Genomic DNA, 20,456 nt, shown 5'->3' with positions numbered 1-20,456 from the left:
CCTGCAAGTACAAGCAGGGGAGGGGCAGAGAGAGAGGGAAAGAGGAACAATCTCAAGCAGGCTCCTGCTGTTAGCACAGGTCCTGATGTGAGGCTCGAACACATAAATTGTGAGTTCATTACCTGAGCCTAGATCAAGAGTCAGATGCCCAATTGACTGAACCAGCCAGGTGCCCCTGTGATGTGTTTTTATTTAACATTTAATTTCACACTTTCACTAGCTTTCAAACATGCCACGGGCAAAAATTATATTCTCTCTTAAATTGTTTCTTTATTTTGTATGTAGCTACATTAAAAAAATAAAAACAAAGCTCAGCCCTACCATAAACCTGTCCAGAGTGATTAAAGATTTTGTATGACAAACCTTAAGAATGGTGTTGCTTTTGTTTTACTCGTCACCTAATCAATGAAAAGAAAATCTTGGTCTTATCCTGAGATCTACTAGCACTGTAGATTTTTGGCTTGCTTTCATTGCTATTTCAACTAATGGTTATAACATTGTCAAGACAGGGTTTATATTTATGTATGGGCTGAAAATGTTTTCATGGACTTCTCATTTTATTTAATCTCTACTAGTACAGTATGCACTTGGTGTCACAATATTTGGACTGCTATATTTATCCAAAAATGTTAACGGAATTGCTTTAATTGCACTTCCCTTAATGACTTATAACTGAACATCTTGTTCTTATTTTCACAGCTGAAGACGCATGTGGAGGAACAATGAGAGGATCCAGTGGCATCATTTCAAGCCCTAGTTTTCCTAACGAGTATCATAACAATGCTGATTGCACTTGGACCATTGTAGCAGAGCCTGGAGACACAATTTCACTCATATTTACGGATTTCCAAATGGAAGAAAAGTATGATTACTTAGAAATAGAAGGTTCTGAGCCACCTACAATATGGTAAGTAGTTTCTGTTCTAACCTAACATTGATGCCATCGCCTGAGGCAAAGAACAGCTGTGTATGGGTCTTTAAAGGTTTTGTTTTTTAAAAAGAACTTATAGTTACAGAAAAATTATTAAGGGGCACTGTCAGAGCTGAGGGATACTTTTGAATATAAGGGTACTAATATATTAAATAAATTGGAATTCTGAAAGATGGAGCTCTCCATTATCAATTCATTAATTCATTCAATGGGTTGTAATATTCATTATCAATTAAAAGTAATGTGACTGGGGCACCTGGGTGGTTCAGTCGGTTAAGCGTCCGACTTCGGCTCAGGTCATGATCTCACAGTCCATGGGTTCGAGCCCCGTGTAGGGCTCTGTGCTGACAGCTCAGAGCCTGGAGCCCGCTTTGGATTCTGTGTCTCCCTCTCTCTCTGCCCCTCCCCTGCTCATCCTCTGTCTCTCTCTGTCTCAAAAATAAATAAAAAACGTTTAAAAAAATTAAAAGTAATGTGACTTTATCACAACATGCATAAGGAAAGAAAAGTTGTTCCTAATGTGAACTTAAGTTATATTCTTACCATGCCAGTCCATAGTTGGTGATTCCTTTCCAGTTAACTGTATAGTCTTGGAAATAATTTGCCTTTGTTTTTGTAGATAGATATTTTTCTTAATCTGTCATCTGAAGGCAAAAAATTATTATCTGGGTTAGTATGGTCTCTTTTTTTATAGACTTCAAGCCATGGTCTCATGAAAACTGTAGAGTTTTCAGAAATTGATTTTAAAATGTAATATTTTTAGAAGAAAGTGTTTCATTATACAGTTAAAAAATGATACACTGATATGAGCAAAGTATAAAGTAGATTATGAATCAGTAATTAAGTCAGGAATGATATGATTGGTATAGTGAGGTAATAGGTAAACATGAGACCTGGAAGGGCCTTTTATACCAAGTAAAGGATTTGATAAGAACGAAGGGAATTTATTAAAGTGTTTTGTCAAAAACAATTATATGAAGAGGTTTGAAATTTCAAATGATTTTTCTTACTAAGTGCAAAGATTGATTTGAAGTGGGTCTCCGTTAGCTGGAAGCTCATTTAAGAGGTGATTGCTGTAATCCAAGAAAAAAAGCATGGTAGCCTGCATTAGAATGGTATTGATGGAAATAAAGAAGTGGAATAAGTTAAGGGATATCTAAGGAGGCATAATGAAGAGGACTCTAGTGGATTGAAGAGTGGTAAAGAAGGTGATGTTTAAAGAAAACATCATTTTCTGACTCGCACAAATTGGTAGAGAAGGTCGCGATATTCAGTGATTTGAAATTGTTGAAGGAAGGTCAAATTTGGAGTGGGAAGGGTATGAATATTAAGAATTGTTATATATACAACATATGTAAATATAAATTATTATATAAGTATAAATTGCCATCTAACAGCTGTGTCTGACGGTATGATTCAGGTGTTCTGCATAGGAGCGTAAATGATATGTAGTTGATCTCTAAGGTAATTGAACCAATCAACATCAATAACATGGGATAGCTGGAGATAGGTCGGAATGAGATGAGAAGGAACCAGGACTGAGTCTGAGCACCAACAGCATGAAAGGCCCAAGTTTAGGGGGATTATCCAGCAAATACACTGTGGAAGTGCATTTAGAGGGGCAGGAAGACATCTGGGAATGAGGTATCACACAGGCAAGAGGAGGGAAAAGTGAAGAAAGAGGAAACAATATTGATGCTGAAAGGACACTAAGTAAATGTTTAAAAATAAAACAAGTGTATTTATAGCCATCTGGGCTTTGGCAAAAGTACCACCTGTCTGTCATCTTACACATTCCTTTGAAGATAAGACAAAAGTAACACACTAGCTATACCTACTTTGCTTTGTATTTGCTTGTGTTTTCCTCTACCCTCAGGCTGTGAACTCTCAGGGTAATATAACTTTAACTCTTCCCAGGATTATTTCATGCCCAGGTCATTGAAACTCAGCAGAATCCTGGTTGAAAATTAGAGAATTCAAAAACACTTGTTTTAGAAATGACTACTAGCATAATAAATATTGGAGTCATATTCAGGTGGATGAAAATGCTATGAATTTTCCAATAATGATACCATCTTTTGGTATGCAAGTGATCCCATAAAAATCTAAGGTTTTAAACTCCAAATGCATTTGATGACTAGATATAATGAAGGAAATTAGGAAATAATGTTTTGTAGTACCTGTTTCTTAGTTACCACTAAGCTCTAGAACAAACGCATTTACTGTGGGGATCATAATATCCCCATTCATGTTCATGTAGTCACTGTCTTAACAGATCGTGTGTTCTTGGTAATGGTTTGTATGCTTCTGTATGAACATCTATTTGTATGTTTCTGAGTTTCTAGAACAATGTAGCTTGTCCAATAATAGCATCAGATGCACAAATTGCTCTTCTCTGAATTTTCTAATTAAATGACACTGGGCTACTTAATTCCTTCTTCCTCAGGAAGGAAACAGTAACTTAGAAATTTAATGTTTTACTATCTTTTAAAATTAGTGTTACAGTAAATGTTTAGGTAGACTTGTTAAAATCCTGATTACATATATAATATGACTCCACAAGGTCATTCAGCAATTCGCAAGAAAATGATACAAATGCCCAAACTGTATTGTATTTCTATAGATGCCAGCTTAAAGATGCATATTGTCAGTAAATTATTATTGTGTATAGCCACTTCAGCATCATAAAACAGTTTTTCTTTTAATTATAGTAGTTATGGAATTGATGTGTAAAATGATCTGTGAGTAATGAAAATAAAAATTTAAATCTAATCCTAGCCCTCTAATTCCCTTAAATCCTTTACTTTTCTCATATCTTTTTAAGATATGGTCATCAAAATGAAAAATTATATTTCAGGTGGTATTACATTGGTTCTTCTAATGCATTGTTCATATAATATTTTTAATTCATAGTAGAATTCAAAAGAGAAATGTAAAGTAATGCTGAAAGGGAGATATTCACATTCTTTTCGTTAAAATTACAAATGGTTCCTTTGACTTCAGGTCCCTCATTGAGGGACTGGGGACTTGCCATTGGCTACCGTTCATTAAATTCTTTCCTGAAATGTAGGCAGTGAGGCATCTGTGTTGGACTTTGGCAACATAGACTAAGCCAACCCAATAATGGTGTTGCACAGAGAGTACTATCAATTAGCCAATGCCTCTCTTACAAGGTGTGTATGCTAAATCTGTAAGTTTTGACTTGTTAAACAACACTCAACATTACCACTGCTTGATCCAACAGGAATGCAGAGGATCCAGTTAATTAATACTGGATGATAAAAATTTTATGAGGCTCGACCAATGTCAACTGATTCCCTTGCAGCAAAATGAAAAATCACATAGCACAAAGAAACTTCAATTCTAGTTTCAGCTTTGACTGATTGTTGGTAGCTAGGTAAGATAACTGGATAAGTTATGTCACCTTCTTAGAACTCAGGTTTCTCTTCTGCAACATCCAAGGCTTTTCTTAACTCTAATATTATTTGGCATTATGCTTAGGTACTAAAACAGGGGCCAGGAGGTTGGACGTAACTATATATTGCCTTATTTACAAAGCCTCGGCTGTAGAGTTGGATTAGGTACTCTTTGAAATTGTTTCCAAACTTAATCTCTTTAGGTTCTTACTAGATTCCCATTCATTCAGCGTTCATTCAGCAATGACTTATGGGGTATTCACTGCATGGCAGGCATTGTTTTTAGTACCCAGCAATCAAAATAGTGGAGAGGATTGCTCCTGCAGAATTTATAAAATTTATTTATAAAAGACAATAAACAGTAACCACTATAAATAAGTTAATGATGTACTCTGTCTACAGAGTGATAAGAAAGAAAGGGTGAAGTAGGATAAGAGAGGTCAGGAGAGCAACCGTGGGATGATGGAAGTGTAGGTAACCTAAGTGAGAAGTTGATATTTGAGCAAAGTCTTAAAGGCAGCAAGGAAGTTAGACAAGCAAAATCTCAACAATAGACCTTCCAGGCAGAAATACATTTAGAGAAAAACACATAATTTAGAGTGGGGCTCATTGTGTTTAAAGGAACAGCTAGTAGGTCATTGTGGTTACAGAAGAACTGCCATGGGTTAAAGTGGTAGAAAAGAAAGACAATGGAGCCCAGCTTTTGGTCTAAGTGAAGTGTGGAGTATTAAAGGGTTTTGAGCACCTTAGTGGTCAGACTTATGTTTTAAAGGATCACTCTGGCTGCCATATGAGGAACAAACACTAGGAAGGAAAGGTAGAAAAACAGACATTATTTGCAGTAAGCTAGGTAAGGTATTGTAATTGTTAGAATTATAAAATAGCAGTGGAGGTGATGAGAATGGCTAGATTTTCTAGATAAAGTGAAGGGAATTTCCTAGCTGATGAGATGTGAAATTCAAGAAAAAGGAGGAGCAGGGGTGCCTGGGTGGCTCAGTCGTTTGAGCGTCCGACTTCAGCTCAGATCATGATCTCACAGCTTGTGAGTTCAAGCCCCACTTCGGGCTCTGTGCTGACAGGTTGGAGCCTGGAGCCTGCTTCGGATTCTGTGTCTCCCTCTCTCTCTGCCCCTAACCCACTCACATTCTGTCTCCATCTCTCTCAAAAATAAATAAACATTAAAAAATTTAACTGAAAGAAAGAAAGAAAGAATGAAAGGAAGAAAGAAAGAAAAAGGAGCAACAATAGCTTTAAGAAGTGAGGACAGCTCTAAGATTTTTGAAGGCATAACAGGATGCAATATCCACTGATATTGAGAAGGTTTTTTTAATAAAACCTTTTTTTTTTTTTTTTTGAGAGAGAGAGATGACAGGGAGCTGAATTCTGGACATGTTAAGTTTGAGATGGCTAATACGCATTCTGGTGAAGATTTCAAGGGAGGCAGTTGGGTACACAAGTCTTAGTTCAGAATTAAAGGTATGGGATAGAGATCTAAATTTGGAAGTTTAGAGTTAGAAGTGATTGTTAAACTAAACTAAGAAAAGAAAAGGTTAACAACTGAGCTCTGGGACACTCCAAAATTCAGGAAAACTAGGAAGAACAAGTAAAAGAGTTTGAAAAGGATTATCGATGAGCTAGGAGGAAAACCAAGAGCATATGGTTTCTTAGAAACCAAATGAAGAAAATACATCAAGGAGAAGGAACTGATCAATTGTGTCAAATTTGATGATCAGCTAATAAGATGAGCTCCAGAACTGTTCATTAGATTTCATAACATGGAGATAATTGATTACTGTGATGTAAGGAGTTTTGTGGGTGAATGTCTTTATCAGAGAAGAGAAATTGCAGATAATTAGTACAAATAAGCCTTTCAGCAAGTTTTGCAAAAAAAGGTGAACAAAGAAATAAGGCTAAAAGAGAAAGTAGAGTCAAAATAATTTTTAGATTTAGATTTAGTTTTGGTTTTTGGTTTGTTTATTAACTGGGAGAGATAAAACCATATGTTCATGCTAATGGGAATGACCTACTAGAGTGCAAAAAATTGGTGATGGAGAGTGGGGAGACTTGTTAAAGCGAAAAGTGAAGGTAATGAAAGTAATACTCCCTTTTAAAAAAATCTGTTTGTGGGGTTCCTGGGTGGCTCAATGAGTTAAGCGTCCCAACTCGTGGTTTCAGCTCAGGTCATGATCTCACAGTTCATGAGTTCAAGCCCTGCATCGGGCCATCAGCGCAGAGCCTCCTTAGGATTCTCTCTCTCTCTCTGCCCCTCCTGCTCACTCTCTCTCTCAAAAAACTCTTGTTTGTGAAAGGAAGGAAGGTGGGAAAAATCAGTCACTAGAGAGTGAGGAAGATCAAGAAAATGAAGATTAATAGGTCAGGCTGGGGACTACTCCATGACAGACTACTCCATGACAGTTTATCTCATAAGGATAAACTCCTTATGAGAGGAGTTTATCAATTTGGAAGCTCCACATACAGAAATAAAAGAGTAAAGTGTTGTTATCAAAGACTGGATCCAAGAGGAATGAGTGGTTAAATATCTCAGATTTAATAATTATAATTTTTTTAGATTACAGAACATACATAATACTAGAAAGGTCAGAAAGACAATTGTATATTGGAACCAGAGGAGAAATGAGTTTGCTTTGTAAGGTGTCACATTGAGGGTTAAGCTGGATTTCCACAGAACATGTCTGTGTCTACCCCGGAAGTTGGAAATGTGTAACTCAATTATGATATTATAACAATATATTATAACATATATAACTTAATATTATATATAATTTAATACTATATTACATGTAACTATATTACATGTAACATATATTAGAAGCCATAAAAATTGAAGTATTTGTTAAAGTCAAGGGAATGAATACAGTTATCAAAATCAGAATATGAGTTAAAACATATTCAGAGCATATGGCATAGGAACACCTCTTTAAATTAATTTCATTGAACTTAAGGATGCAATAAAGCATATGGTATATTTTTAAGTCATTTATACACATTTGTTGATATTTATTAGGTAGTTAAAATAATGCTAAACATTTAAATTTGAACTGGTAAGATTAGTCATAATTTCAGTTGTCTGGTGACTCCCATCCAAAGATGTTTCCTTCCTTTGTGCACTAGAGCACTTCCTTGCCTACTAAAGGGTGTCACGCCCATGATTTTATTAACTCTTTTCTACACCATCAGTTTTTTCTCTGTGATTGATCAGTTTTCAACGAGCTGGAATGTGGTTTGTCCCACCATTTCTTTAGAACTATCTTTTCCAAAATGACCAATGATATCATAGTTCCTACTTTGGCACTTACCTCACTTGATTTATCTGCAACATTTGACTTTGCTGGTCATCTCTTCTTTTCTAGAACAGCCATCTCCCTTGTTATTGTGAAGTCATTTCTTCTACCTTTTGTTGTTACTCACTGTGTCTTTTCAGACCCTTTTGGGGGTGGGGGCTTTTCTTTCTTCTTTCTTCTTCACTCTACACATGCTGGCCTCTGCCCAGCCTTGGTCTGTTTTTCATTTTTCATTTCTATTCCCTTTACTGTGGAATTTGCATGAATTGTAATGATTTCAATGGTCTTTTCTGACCATTCTGTTGTCTTACTTTGTTTCTATTTGTATCCATACCTTTACTAAAACAACAGAATCTTAAGGAGAGCTCATATCTAAACTTATACATAATGCCTAAACTGCCCATTTCACACCTTAGGTATTTCATATATTTGTGAAATGAATACATAATTTTTGTCCTTTATAAAAAAAAAAAAGCAGATCACTTGACCATCTGTTTTCACCTGTTTTCCAAAGTGATTATACTTGATTTGATCGCAGCCATATGTATTAGTTTGGATTAGGTTCAGGTATAAAAAAGAAAAAGTGAAAAACAAACACCAACAGGCTTGAATGAGATACAATTGTTTTTAAATGTAAAATTCTGGAGGTAAATATACAAGACATTTATGAATACCCCTGGCACCAAACACTTGGGATGCTTTCATATTACCCTTCTATTTGTAGGTGACCTTCATTCCAAAGATCATTTCATGTCTAAATTGAGTCCAGAAAGTAGGAAGGAAAGGTCAAAGAAAGGACCAAATGGTACTCTTCAACTTCTCTGAAGGTTCTGGTTGCTGCCCTACATTGTTCTATTGCATTTTATACTTCTAATTATATTCACTGGCTAAAATTTTGTTACATAGACACTTGGCAGTAAGAGACCCAAAGAAATATAATTCTTATTCTAGGTGGTCTTTGCCCAGCTAAAATCCTATTATTATGAAAGAAAGGGAAAAATATTAGAAGAAAAGTAGAAAAGTGTTGCACTGTTTTTACTTATACAGTCCCTCCAGAGAAAACCTGAATCTATTGGTATTTTACTTAAAAGTATGTGCATGCCTATACTGATATGTATTGATACAGATACGTACATGAATATGTATATGTGTTATATACAGATATAGATACAGGTATATAAATATATATGGAAATATATATACCTGTATATACATACATATGTGTATATGTTTCACTTATATATAGTATATATGTATGTATTTTATGTGTGCTAACACTTCCACATTTAGTAGTATTTTTCAAATGGTGTTTTTATAGTATCTATATCAGAGTTGTCTATGGTGTTTGTTAAAGTACAGATTTTCCAGCTCCCACACAAATCTGTTGATTTACGTTCTGTAGGCATGGAATCAGGAAATCTGCAAACTAGGTGATTCCAATGCATTGCTATAGAAATTAAAGCAAGACATTTAATCAATACTGAAACTATGTTATGTAACTGTCCTGTGAGCATCCCACAGAGCTGATATATTTTGAACCACTAAAAATGTTGAAGGACAAATTAACATGATATATCAAGCTAATGAAGCTAACTATGTAATACATATACATATGTATTTGTTACAAACTTATGCAATGAATAGTACAAAGATTGTGCTAGTGGGTCAACAAAGTTTCTAACTAATCACGATAAATTAACCAGAGGAAACTGGCCATAATCTTGATTCTGCAAAAATAAATATCACAGACACTAATCCTATGAAACAGGTGTTCCTGTTTGCTCCCTTCTGACAATTATTAGTAGGCTAAAACATGCAATAAAGCTATAGTTCTGTATATTACTACTTATCCATAGGGGTGAAGTAACTTGATTAAATATCTATTATGATTTTATAATTTTGAACTACCTTCTTTTTATTGTGATAAGAACATTTACCATGAGATCTTCCCTTAAAATTTTAATAGTAAAATACTGCATTGTTAACTATAGGCACAATGTTGTATAGAAGATCTCTAGAACTTATCCATCTTGCATAACTTAAACTTTATATTTGCTGCATAGCAACTCCCCCATTCTCCCTCCCCCATCCCCTGGCAAATGCCATTCAACGATCTGCTTCTGTGAATTTGACTGTTTTAGATAGTTCATATAAGTGAAATCATGCAGAATTTGTCCTTCTGTCACTGGTTTATTTCACTTGGCAGAATGTCCTCCAGGTTTATCCATGTTGTCCAATATACCAGGATTTCCTTCTTTTCTAAGGCTGAATAATATCCTTTGGTTTTACCACATGTTCCTTATCCATTGTTCTATCAAGGTAAATTAGGTAAATGCTTCTCTTTAGGTAAATTAAATAGGATGCTCATAAAATGATAAGATATTACAGCCAGGAGGGATTTTAAGGATTCAACTGCCCTGTTTTCCCCTTTGAGGGAGATGAATCCTGAGACTTAATGTATGTATGTTGAAAATTCATTCAAAATGACAATTGAGATACTCAAATACTTGCCCCAGTGTACTTTTTAATGAAATTACCTCTTGTTATTGTGCATACAACCAGGACTTTCTTAAAATATACTTACACATACATACACACATACTGTATATTAGTAAAACATTATAAAACCTAAGAGTTTGACATATAAATATTTTAGTACATATTAATGTTTTTAAATATAGTCTTAAGTTATTTTACACTGGGTTGATGCTTAAATATAATTTTGCTGTAAAGAGTTAAAAATTATTCTAGATATCTGAGAATGCCTAGTATGTTTAATCTATCATTTTAGTACTTTTAAATATATTTTTTCTGCCTTAAAAGAGACTCATTTGGGATTGTAGCATGAAGAGGTAATGTATATAAGTCTTGGTCATCCATGGAAAAAAGAGTTACAATAGATGCTACAACAGAGTTATATGAATCAGGAATTAGCACAAATATGTTTACTAAGAGAAGTGTTTTCAAAGGTTTCTAACAAATCAGTTCCATTTAAAAGCAAACTGTCATTTTTTATTTTTTTAAGATGCAAAACCTTTTGTTTTTGGAAATAGCCATGTCTTGAACATATTAATAATTATATATATATATATATATATATATACACACACACACATATATATACATGTATATATATGTTTTAAAATATATAATTGTTATTTGTACCTACTTGTTTGTGACAAATTTGAAGTTATCCTTCTAATTATTAGTGTGGAAAAGAAAAATCCTTTAGTGATGTTTTTATACCTTTAAGAACCAGACCTTAAATTCATGTTTACATCTTTATTAATTTATTTATTTATACAATAAATTGTATTTCCAAAGAGTCCCTCTATCCAAAGAAGTAAATGAGTGCCTATTCTGTTTTTAAACTGAAGAGTAAATTTAACTAAAATATTGTAGTTATGGAGTGTGTTAATTAAAGATCTGTGTTAACTTCAAAGGGAAAAACATGTCTGATTACATGGTTCTTGTGTAATTTTTCATAAAGACCATAAAAGTGTACATATCTCTAAAGTTAAACCAGAACTCTAGTATATGAAATTTAGACTAATTTTATGATCTTATTTAACCCATAGAAATCAAACGCCATCTTGTTTGTCTCTGTTATCCATGAGGACGTCCCAGTATCCTTTGATCTCCTTACCTCTTCTCTAATAAACAGCTCCTATGAGTTTAACCAGAGCTACTACAATTCCCAAACTCAATATTCTTCTTGCTTACTCTCATCATCTGTTTTTTTTTAATATCACCATAAGTTCTAGTGCTTCCCATATTCATTTCCATTTAATTTATTAACCTGTAACTTAGGAGGCAACACCACTCCATTTTGTCAAGAGCAAGGTGTGAAGCAACAGATGTGTCTGCATGTACCTTCATATGTGTGCTGACCAGAAATTGAGATACACTCTTTCTAGTGGTTTCTGTTTTTTCTTTGATGAAAGAGGCGAGGCCATCTGCTGAAAGTGAGAACAGGTGATAGGCTAGGATATTTGAAGAATGGGATCATTTTAAAATATCTTTTGTGGAGAATGGGAAAAAAAAAACAACAACAAAAAACCCAAGCAACTAGGGGAATCGAAGGATTGGTTGGCAGTGTTTTGGATCCAGTTGGAATTTTACAAGGTGAATTTGTAGTGGCAACAACTGGTGAGCTTTCATATTTCTAGAACACTACTTAGCAACTTAGATCCAAATATAAAAAGAAAGGCAATGGCATTTCTGTTTCATGTGATGTCAGGATAATAGAGAAGGAAGTCTTGATAGAGCATAGCCTGCAGAGGGAAAGAAGTGACTTTGAATAGAGTTCGCCTCTTCTCAGTACACAGGTTTTTATGTCTAAGTTTTCATTCATTCATTCATTCATTCGTTCACTTAAGTATAATTGAAATACAATGTTACATTAGTTTCAGGTGTACAACATAGAGAATTCAACAATTCAACAACTCCATACAAAACTAAATCAAAACTTCAATGAGATACTACTTTACAACCTGTCAGAATGGCCAGAATTAAAAAGATAAGAAATATCAAGTGCTGATGAGGATGTGGAGAAAAAAAGAGCCCTTGTGCCCTGTTGGTAGGAATGTAAATTGGTACAGCCACTGTAGAAAACGGTCTGGAATTCCTCAAAAAATTAAAAACAGAAATACCATATGATCCAATAATTCCACTACTAGGTATTTACCCCAAGAAATTATCCATAAGTTTTATCTCTGAGTTAGTATATGGCATTTATTCCTGAAAGCTTGCATAAAAAGAAACAAATGCTAATTGGGCATCTAAAAATCTGTGAAATGCAGTATGAGGTTTTAATGATTTATAGGATATCATATGCTGGTATATATGTTTCTAATACATAAATAGCTTAGATTAAGTTTTTAAATAAACTTGAAATACGTCAAATTTCTTCATTTTGACAGGATATTTTTCTGAATTATTTCATTCTTGTTAAATAATATGAAAATACAATTATTGATTTAGTCAATTCTTTTGAAAGTTTCCTTCAGTAATTTTATTCACCGTGTAACATAATTTCCATAGAACTAGCCTGTGTCTAACTTGATTAATTTTCCTTATATAGCAAATGGTTTTATATCCTTCAAAAACTCTTAGTAGCAAATGTTTATCGCAAAAGTGCTTTGATGCCACAAAGTTCAAAATAATTAGCCATTCCATATGGAATTATTTACAACAAAACTTTATAAAGCATAAAAGTTAAATCTTAAAACCTATTTTCAACAGACTTCTGGGCGAGCAGTAGAAGACTTTGGTTGTAAGTCACACTTCTCCGCAATACTCTCTCTGCTTCAGTGACTCTTCTTTTTTGCTCAGCATTCGTTTTCTGTTCAGTAGAACTTTCCACATTAACCCACATGTTTTAAATATAGTCAACAGTCATAGTGATTAGGAAAGGCAGATCTTTTCTTTTTGTGTGTGTTTTGTTTCCTGGACTAAGCATGGAACATACAGAGAATGAATCTTGCAAAAGTATATGGATTTTACAATTCAAGAGAAAGCAGTTGAAAGACCAGTGGGAGAAGTTGCAAAGTCAGATTACAAACGATATAATAAAGGAAGGCATGGAGACTTCAGCCATATTTGTACTAAACTACATAACACCAGACAATTTTAGTACCAGTCAACCTATCTTCTATTTGAAAATAATGGGTATTTTATTTTATTTTTATTTTTTTAAATTTATTTATTTTGAGAGAAAGAGAGAGGGGAAAGGGCAGAGAGAGAGGAAGAGCGAGAATCCCTAGCAGGTTCCCTGCTGTCGGCACAGAACCTGACACGGGACTCAATCCCACGAATTGTGAGATCATGACCTGAGCCGAAATCAAGAGTTGGATACTTGATGGATTGAGTCATCCAGGTTGCCCCTGCCAAGGTCTAAAGACTGAAGGTAGCTAGATGGGTGTTGTGATGGTGCATGGGTGTGGCTATAAAAGAGAAGTACAGAGAGACACCTAGACAACCCTGAAAATAATGGCTATTTTAAAATTAATTTCCATTTATTACCTCTAATGAAACAAAATATGTTGTGGAGTTTTCCATCAATGTATTCAACAAGATAATTGTATATTTGCCTTGCTTTCTAGAAGATAACATGTTGGTATGGAATGTGTTATTAATTTTATGACCTGGATTATATAATTTATATTTTCTGTCCACAATTCTTTTGAGGAAATGAAAGAGGAGCTTACTTCAGAATTTTGCTAGGGGAACAGTTGGCTTTATTTAGCTTGAAAGATTGGGGAAAAATCCCTTTTGGCAAGCAAGGATTGGCTGGGAAGGAGGAAAAAAATATTACTAAATTGTTCCAGTAATATTCTGACCAAAAATAAAACAATGTAAGAGCAGAGGAAAGAGAAAGGCCATATTGAATGAAAATTATATAGTGAGATAGGAGAGTGGATGTAGCTAAGCAGGACAATAGGACACCTAGAAATTTTTTCAGGGACTGATGATTCAGGGAGTTATTTGGGGATAGTCATACATAAAGTTCAATATTAAGATATATGCTCAGCTGGGTTGAAATTTAATTTCTCATCTCAGTCTTGTGGAGAAATCATGGGCATTTGAAATCAGCCTTGAAATATTGCCTCAGTGGTTGAAGAAAAATTTGCCTCCACCTGACATGTGATCCCAATATGTGTAAATATATGGGGTATCAAGGGATGTTACAAACCTGTCTGTGTTCTAACTAGCTTGTAAATTTTCAGAAAGAGAACAAAAATGTTTCTCCCTTTGAATCCTTGCCTTAAGAATTGCCTTAAGCACCTGTAATTGGGAAATGATTTCTATAACTTATTTTGTTTTATTCTTTTAAGCAATGTTATCAATTATTTTTAATTTTTTAAAATTTGATTCCAGTATAGTTACCATATGGTGTTGTATTAGTCTCAGGTGTACAATATAGTGATTCAACAATTCTATACATTACTCAGTGCTCATCATGTTAAGTGCACTCTTAACACCCATCACCTAGTTCATCACCCATGCCCTCCCCCACCTCTCCTCTGGTAATCATCAGTTTGTTCTCCTTAGTTAAGGGTTTATTTCTTGGATTATCTTTGTCTCTCTATCTCTCTGTCTCTCTCCTCCTTTTGTTTCTTTTGGTTCTTAAGTTCCACATATGAGTGAAATTATATGGTTATTTGTTCTTTATCTGACTAATTTCCCTTAGCATTATACTCTATAGATCATCCATGCTGTTGCAAATGGCAAGATTTCATTTGTTTTTATGCCTAAATAATATTCTGTATATGCATATATGTTTATCCATTCATCTTATTTATCCTTTCATCTATTTATGGACCTTTGGGCTGTTTCAATGTATTGGCTATTGTAAATAATGCTGTAATAATCATAGGGGTACATATATCACTTTGAATTAGTGCTATTATTATTATTATTATTATTATTATTATTATTTATTTTTTGGCTAATACCCAGTAGTACCATTACTGGATTAAGTGGTAGTTATATTTTTAACTTTTTGAGGAACCTCCATGTTGTCTTCTACAGTGACTGTACCAGTTTGCATTCCCACCAGCAGTGCACAAGGATTCCTTTTTTTTCCCACATCCTTGTCAACAAGGATGGTGTGTTGTTGATTTTAGCCATTATGACAGGTGTGAGGTAATATCTCATTGTGGCTTTTGTTTTCATTTCCCTGATTATGAATGCTGTTGAACATTTTCTCTTGTGTCTGTTGGCCATCTGGATGTCTTCCTTGGAGAAATGTCTATTCACGGTCTCTGCCCATTTTTAAATTAGATTGTTTGCATTATTTTGGTGTTGAGTTATATGTTCTTTATGTATTTTGAATACTAACCCTTTGTCGGATATTTTGTTTGCAAATATCTTCTCCCAGTCAGCAGGTTGTCTTTCATTTCTGTTGATTATTTCCTTTGCTGTGCAGAAGCTTTCTATTTTGATATAGTCCTGATGGTTTATTTTTGCTTTAGTTTGCTTTGCTTCAGAAGACATATGTAGAAATATGTTAGTATGGCCAATGTCATAGAAATTACTGACTGTTGCTCTCTTCTAGGATTTTTGTGGTTGCATGTCTCATTTCTAGTTTATTTTTGTGTATATTGACAGGAAGTGGTCCAGTTTCATTCTTGGGCATGTTGCTGTCCAGTTTTCTCAACACCATTTGTGAAAATATCCTTTCCTATTGCATATTCTTTCTTCCTTTGTGGAAGATTAATTGGCCATATAATCATGGGTTTACTTCTAGGTTTTCTACTCTGTTCTGTTGATCTATGTGTCTGTTTTTGTGCAAGTACCATACTGTTTTGATTACTACAGCTTTGTAATATAATTTGAAGTCTGGAATTGTAATGCCTCCAATTTTGTTTTTGTTTTCCAAGATTTCTTTGGCTATTTGGGGTCTTTTGTGGTTCCATACAAATTTTAGGATTGTTTGTTCTAGTTCTTTGAAAAATGCTGTTGGCATTTTGATAGGGATTTCATTAAATGTATAGATTTCTTTGGGTAGTGTAGACATTTTAACACTATTTATTCTTCCCATCCAGGAGCATGGAATGTCTTTCCATTTCTTTGTGTCACCTTCAATTTCTTTCATCAGAGTTTTATAGTTTTCAGAGTATAAGTCTTTTACCTCTTTAGTTAAGTTTATTCCTAGATATTTTATTATTTTGGTGCAATTATAAATGGGATTGTTTTCTTAATTTCACCTTCTGCTGCCTCATTATTAGTATATAGAAATTCAACAGATTTCTGTACATTGATTTTGTATCCTGAGACTTTACTGAATTCATTTATTAGCTCTAGTAGCTTTTTGGTGATATATTTAGGATATTCTATGTGTAGTATCATGCCATCTCCAAGAAGTTTTACTTCTTTCTTACTAATTTCCATGTCTGTTGTTACATTTTGTTTTCTGATTTCTGTGGCTAGGACTTCCAGTACTGTATTGAATACAAGTGGTGAAGGTAGACATCCTTGTCTTGTTCCAGACCCTAGGGGAAAAGCTCTCAGTTTGTCCCCATTGAATATGATGTTTTCTGGGTGTTTTATATAATGCTTTTATCATATTGAGTTATGGTTCCTCTAAACCTATTTTGTTGAGGGTTTTTATCATTATTGGACCTTGTACTTTGTCAGATGCCTTTTCTGCATCTTTTGAAATGGTCATATGGTTTTTATCCTTTCTCTTATTGATGAGATGTGAAATATTTTCAGTTAAATTAGAGTACATGAAAATTTTCAGAAGGACATTGATTCAGTTGGAAATTCAGTTATCAGAGAAAATTCAAGTCATACTACCAATTTGCTAAAGAAGTACACTAGAATGTCACTTAAGGAAAGACTAGACAATGTCATATTTAAAAAATAAACAACTAATTTTTTCAAGATCTTTTTCAGATGCCAGTATTCTTAATGGGCATATGTATTTAGTAAGCATGACTTCCTGAAGCCCCAGATAAATTATAAATATGAATGATATATAGTCTTAGTGTAGTAAGTTAGAAATATACAAACATACACGCTTCCAGTAATATGTTTTGGATTTTGTTTGCCTTTGTCAAAATGTCTATTTTTAATGGAATTTTTCTTTTTAAGACTTCCTCCACAAATCCAATTTATCAGCCACTATAACCACTGGAAATGATAAGTTCCAAAACCTCATGAACTTCATGTTTTTAAAAACTACTCTTTATTTTGATAGGGATTGATTGAAGGAAATGACAGAATGGGGTGATTAGAAATCTTTTGAGTGCTGGTTAGCCATCAAGAATCTCTTTAGAATGGGAAAATGGATTTTTACAATCATAGCAAAACAATCTATCTTGTTAGAGCAGAGTATTATCAGCCAAAATGACATAAGATAGAATGCTAATTTAGATATTCACCACATTATCATCTTTATTCCCACCCTTGCTTCTCACGCTTCAGCATAATGGCGTCCCATCAGTTTCATAAAATATGACATAATTAAGATCTTTGGATATACTATTTCATCTTCCTGAAATGTTCTACTTATCCCTCTCCCTTTTCATCTAACACCTATTCCCTCTTCTAATCACACGTTAAAAACTACTTCTGTTATGTCTTCCCTGAGTATCTGAATATTTAAAGTAGGTAAAACCTTTGAGCTACAATTTTACATTATTGTCTATATCTTTCAACACTCACCAGAGTTTTCATTTAGTTGTTCAATGCCGATATTCTTTGTATATGTAAGCTCCATGAAGGCAGATAACATATTGGTTTAATTTAATAATCTTAGAGATATGCACAGAGCATATGATATGTTCCATGTTTATTAAATGCATGAATAAATGAATGAATAATACTTGATTACTTTATCATAAAAGTTTTGTTACCATAATAACATATTCTTTCCCTGGTGGTAGATGTTTATGGCAAAGTCATATTCTAATTAGAAGCTTGTTTGGTGAGCACAGAATTAGAAGGGGAAAAGGCAGTTATTAGTGTTAACATCTCTAAGCTATAATGGCCAAACATGATTATTTCCAGAATGAAATACTTGCCACAGGGGTAAGTTGATTTCTAGTCCTTTGGGATTTCTGTCTGTGTAAACTGAACAAGTTATAAACTGCTAGATTAAGGTTTGCTTCCTAATGTTCATAGTCAAGCCCTACCTCATTAGGATTTTTTTTACAAGTCTTCTGGATTGAAGTTTGGGTGTTCTTGAACTCTTTGTACACATGTTATAAAGACCATCACTTGCCTAGGAAAATTAGTCTAGCAGAATCCTTGATACATATTACATGCTAAAAAGAAAATGTCTTTCTTTATTCAACAAGCATATCATCAGATTTTTGTGCTGAGGAATAGATTTACAGTGATGAACAAAATATTCATCACTTCTTTCATAGAACTTGTAGTCTATTCCCTTCTCCATATGCCTTATGGAATTAAAAGCTACTGAACCAGTGCTAAAGATGCAGACATGCCTTTAGGACTTACATAAAATTGTCCACCTGATCTTGTCTTCCAAATAATTCTTATTAACACCCAAGATGCTTCATGATCTTTTTTTGATGATAAAACCATATTGGTTTGATATAATAAACAATATATACTAAAACACTACTGAAAAGCAAGTATGCTTGGGGTAACCTTCTCATTTTTTTCTGAAGTGCATTACCTTGTACTTATAATTATACTGCTACTTTTTTGCCTCACATTTAATTTTCTGCATATACATTATGATTTTAAGGCATTATTCTTTTGTCTGCTGTTATATAATTGTACACAACGTCATCATGCTAAAAATATATAATGGAAAATTTACAGCTAAAATCAGTATCTATTAAGTAACTATTACATGAGATACATTCTAGAAGTTTACAATATCAAAAAATAAAAATAAGTGTAAGCGACCTCGTTTGTATTTTTTATTATATGCTTGGAGAAATGGTATTAGAAGTTCCAAATGCAAGGTACAGAGTACAAGTAGTTAAGACTTCAGAAAAGAGAAAAACATTTAGATTATCAGAAAAAATTTCAACAGAAATCATATAACCTGAGCTGGGTGTTGAAGGGTACTAGCCTTTTGTCCAGTTCTCTTCAATCCCTGACTATGGTGTTTCCATTATACCAAACTATACCATCTTTGTTCCCACATTTAATAGGTAGAATTGTATACCCCTCAAAAATATGTTCAGATCCTAACCCCTTGTACCTGTGAATGTGACCTTATTTGGAAATAGGGTCTTTGTTGATGTATTCAAGTCAAGATAAACTCAGATTAGATTAGTGGCAGGCCTTAATCCATTGACTGTTATCCTTATAAGAAGAGTGAAATTTGGATATAGAGATACAGGAAGAAGGACATGTGATGATGAGGCCGAGATTGGAATGATGTATCTACAAACCAAAGAATAACAAGGGTTGTTGGGAACCATTCAAAAGCTAGCAAGAGGCAAGAAAGAATTCTCCACTAGGAGAATAGCCCTGTGACATTTGATTTCGAACTCCTAATGTCTAGAACTGTGAAGAATAAAATTCTGGTGTTTTAAGACACCTAATTTGTAGTACTTTGTTATAGCATTCCTAGGAAATTAATAAATTAACAATGATTTTCAGCAATTTGTTTGCTAGTTCATGTAGTATGCAAAACTTAAGGATTCAAGGACATATAATAACAATATGAAAAAAAGATATGTATGGTGGTGTTACTTATGTTTTCCTACTTCCATTAAATAAGCTCAATGTGAAGGAAATGAAGTTGGAATTTCCAAATTCTAACAACAGACAACTGGAAGGTAGAAAATTAGATTTTACTCATTTCCTCTTCCATTGCTTTAAAAATACCAGAAGTAATGATATCGAAGGAAACCAATGGTTTTCAAAAGGTGAAAATATGACAGTGGGTTTTGTTTTGTTGAATCTCACTTAATAGGAACTGAAGGATATACATTTACATAGTCTGTATTATCTGTTTCAGTCAAATTTGGTTTGTCTGGCTAGAAACCACACCTAGGGAAATGGCTCTTCTGGACACTTGATGAGAAACACGTAATTCTTTTTCTGACCAATTCCTTTTTATGATGAAAATATTCATAGGAGTAGAAACTCTTATTGTGCCTAATGAATTAAGGACTTCTTTATATGGATTTCCATTATATTTCATATATACCTGTATCACGGTACTTGTCACATTGCATTAGGGGCCTTTTTGTCTTTCTTATGCTAAACAGTGAGCTCCTAAGGGACAGAATTATTCACCCACATGTGTATTGCCTGTGCCTAGTGTAGTGGTTAGTATGTGGCAGGTGAACAGTAGATCTTTGTGAATTG

At 33.9% G+C, this 20,456-nt stretch overlaps 1 protein-coding gene across 2 annotated transcripts in view; it reads left to right on the top strand.

Annotated features, from left to right (window-relative positions):
- CSMD3 (CUB and Sushi multiple domains 3) overlaps nt 1-20,456 on the top strand; it is a 1,257,946-nt gene that overhangs the window by 377,839 nt on the left and 859,651 nt on the right. For both annotated transcript variants that reach the window (XM_047073797.1, XM_047073796.1), the window contains exon 5: nt 700-907. In XM_047073797.1, coding sequence (XP_046929753.1) covers nt 700-907 — 208 coding nt within the window. The remainder of the gene's footprint in view (nt 1-699; nt 908-20,456) is intronic.

The sequence above is a fragment of the Lynx rufus genome, unplaced genomic scaffold, assembly GCF_022079265.1.
Source record: "Lynx rufus isolate CCGP_SWC_20201006 ecotype Redwood Valley unplaced genomic scaffold, mLynRuf1.p SCAF_12, whole genome shotgun sequence".
NCBI classification, from domain to species: Eukaryota; Metazoa; Chordata; class Mammalia; order Carnivora; family Felidae; genus Lynx; species Lynx rufus.
Note: the sequence above shows the minus strand (reverse complement) of the source record. Positions and strands in the feature narration are given on the sequence as shown.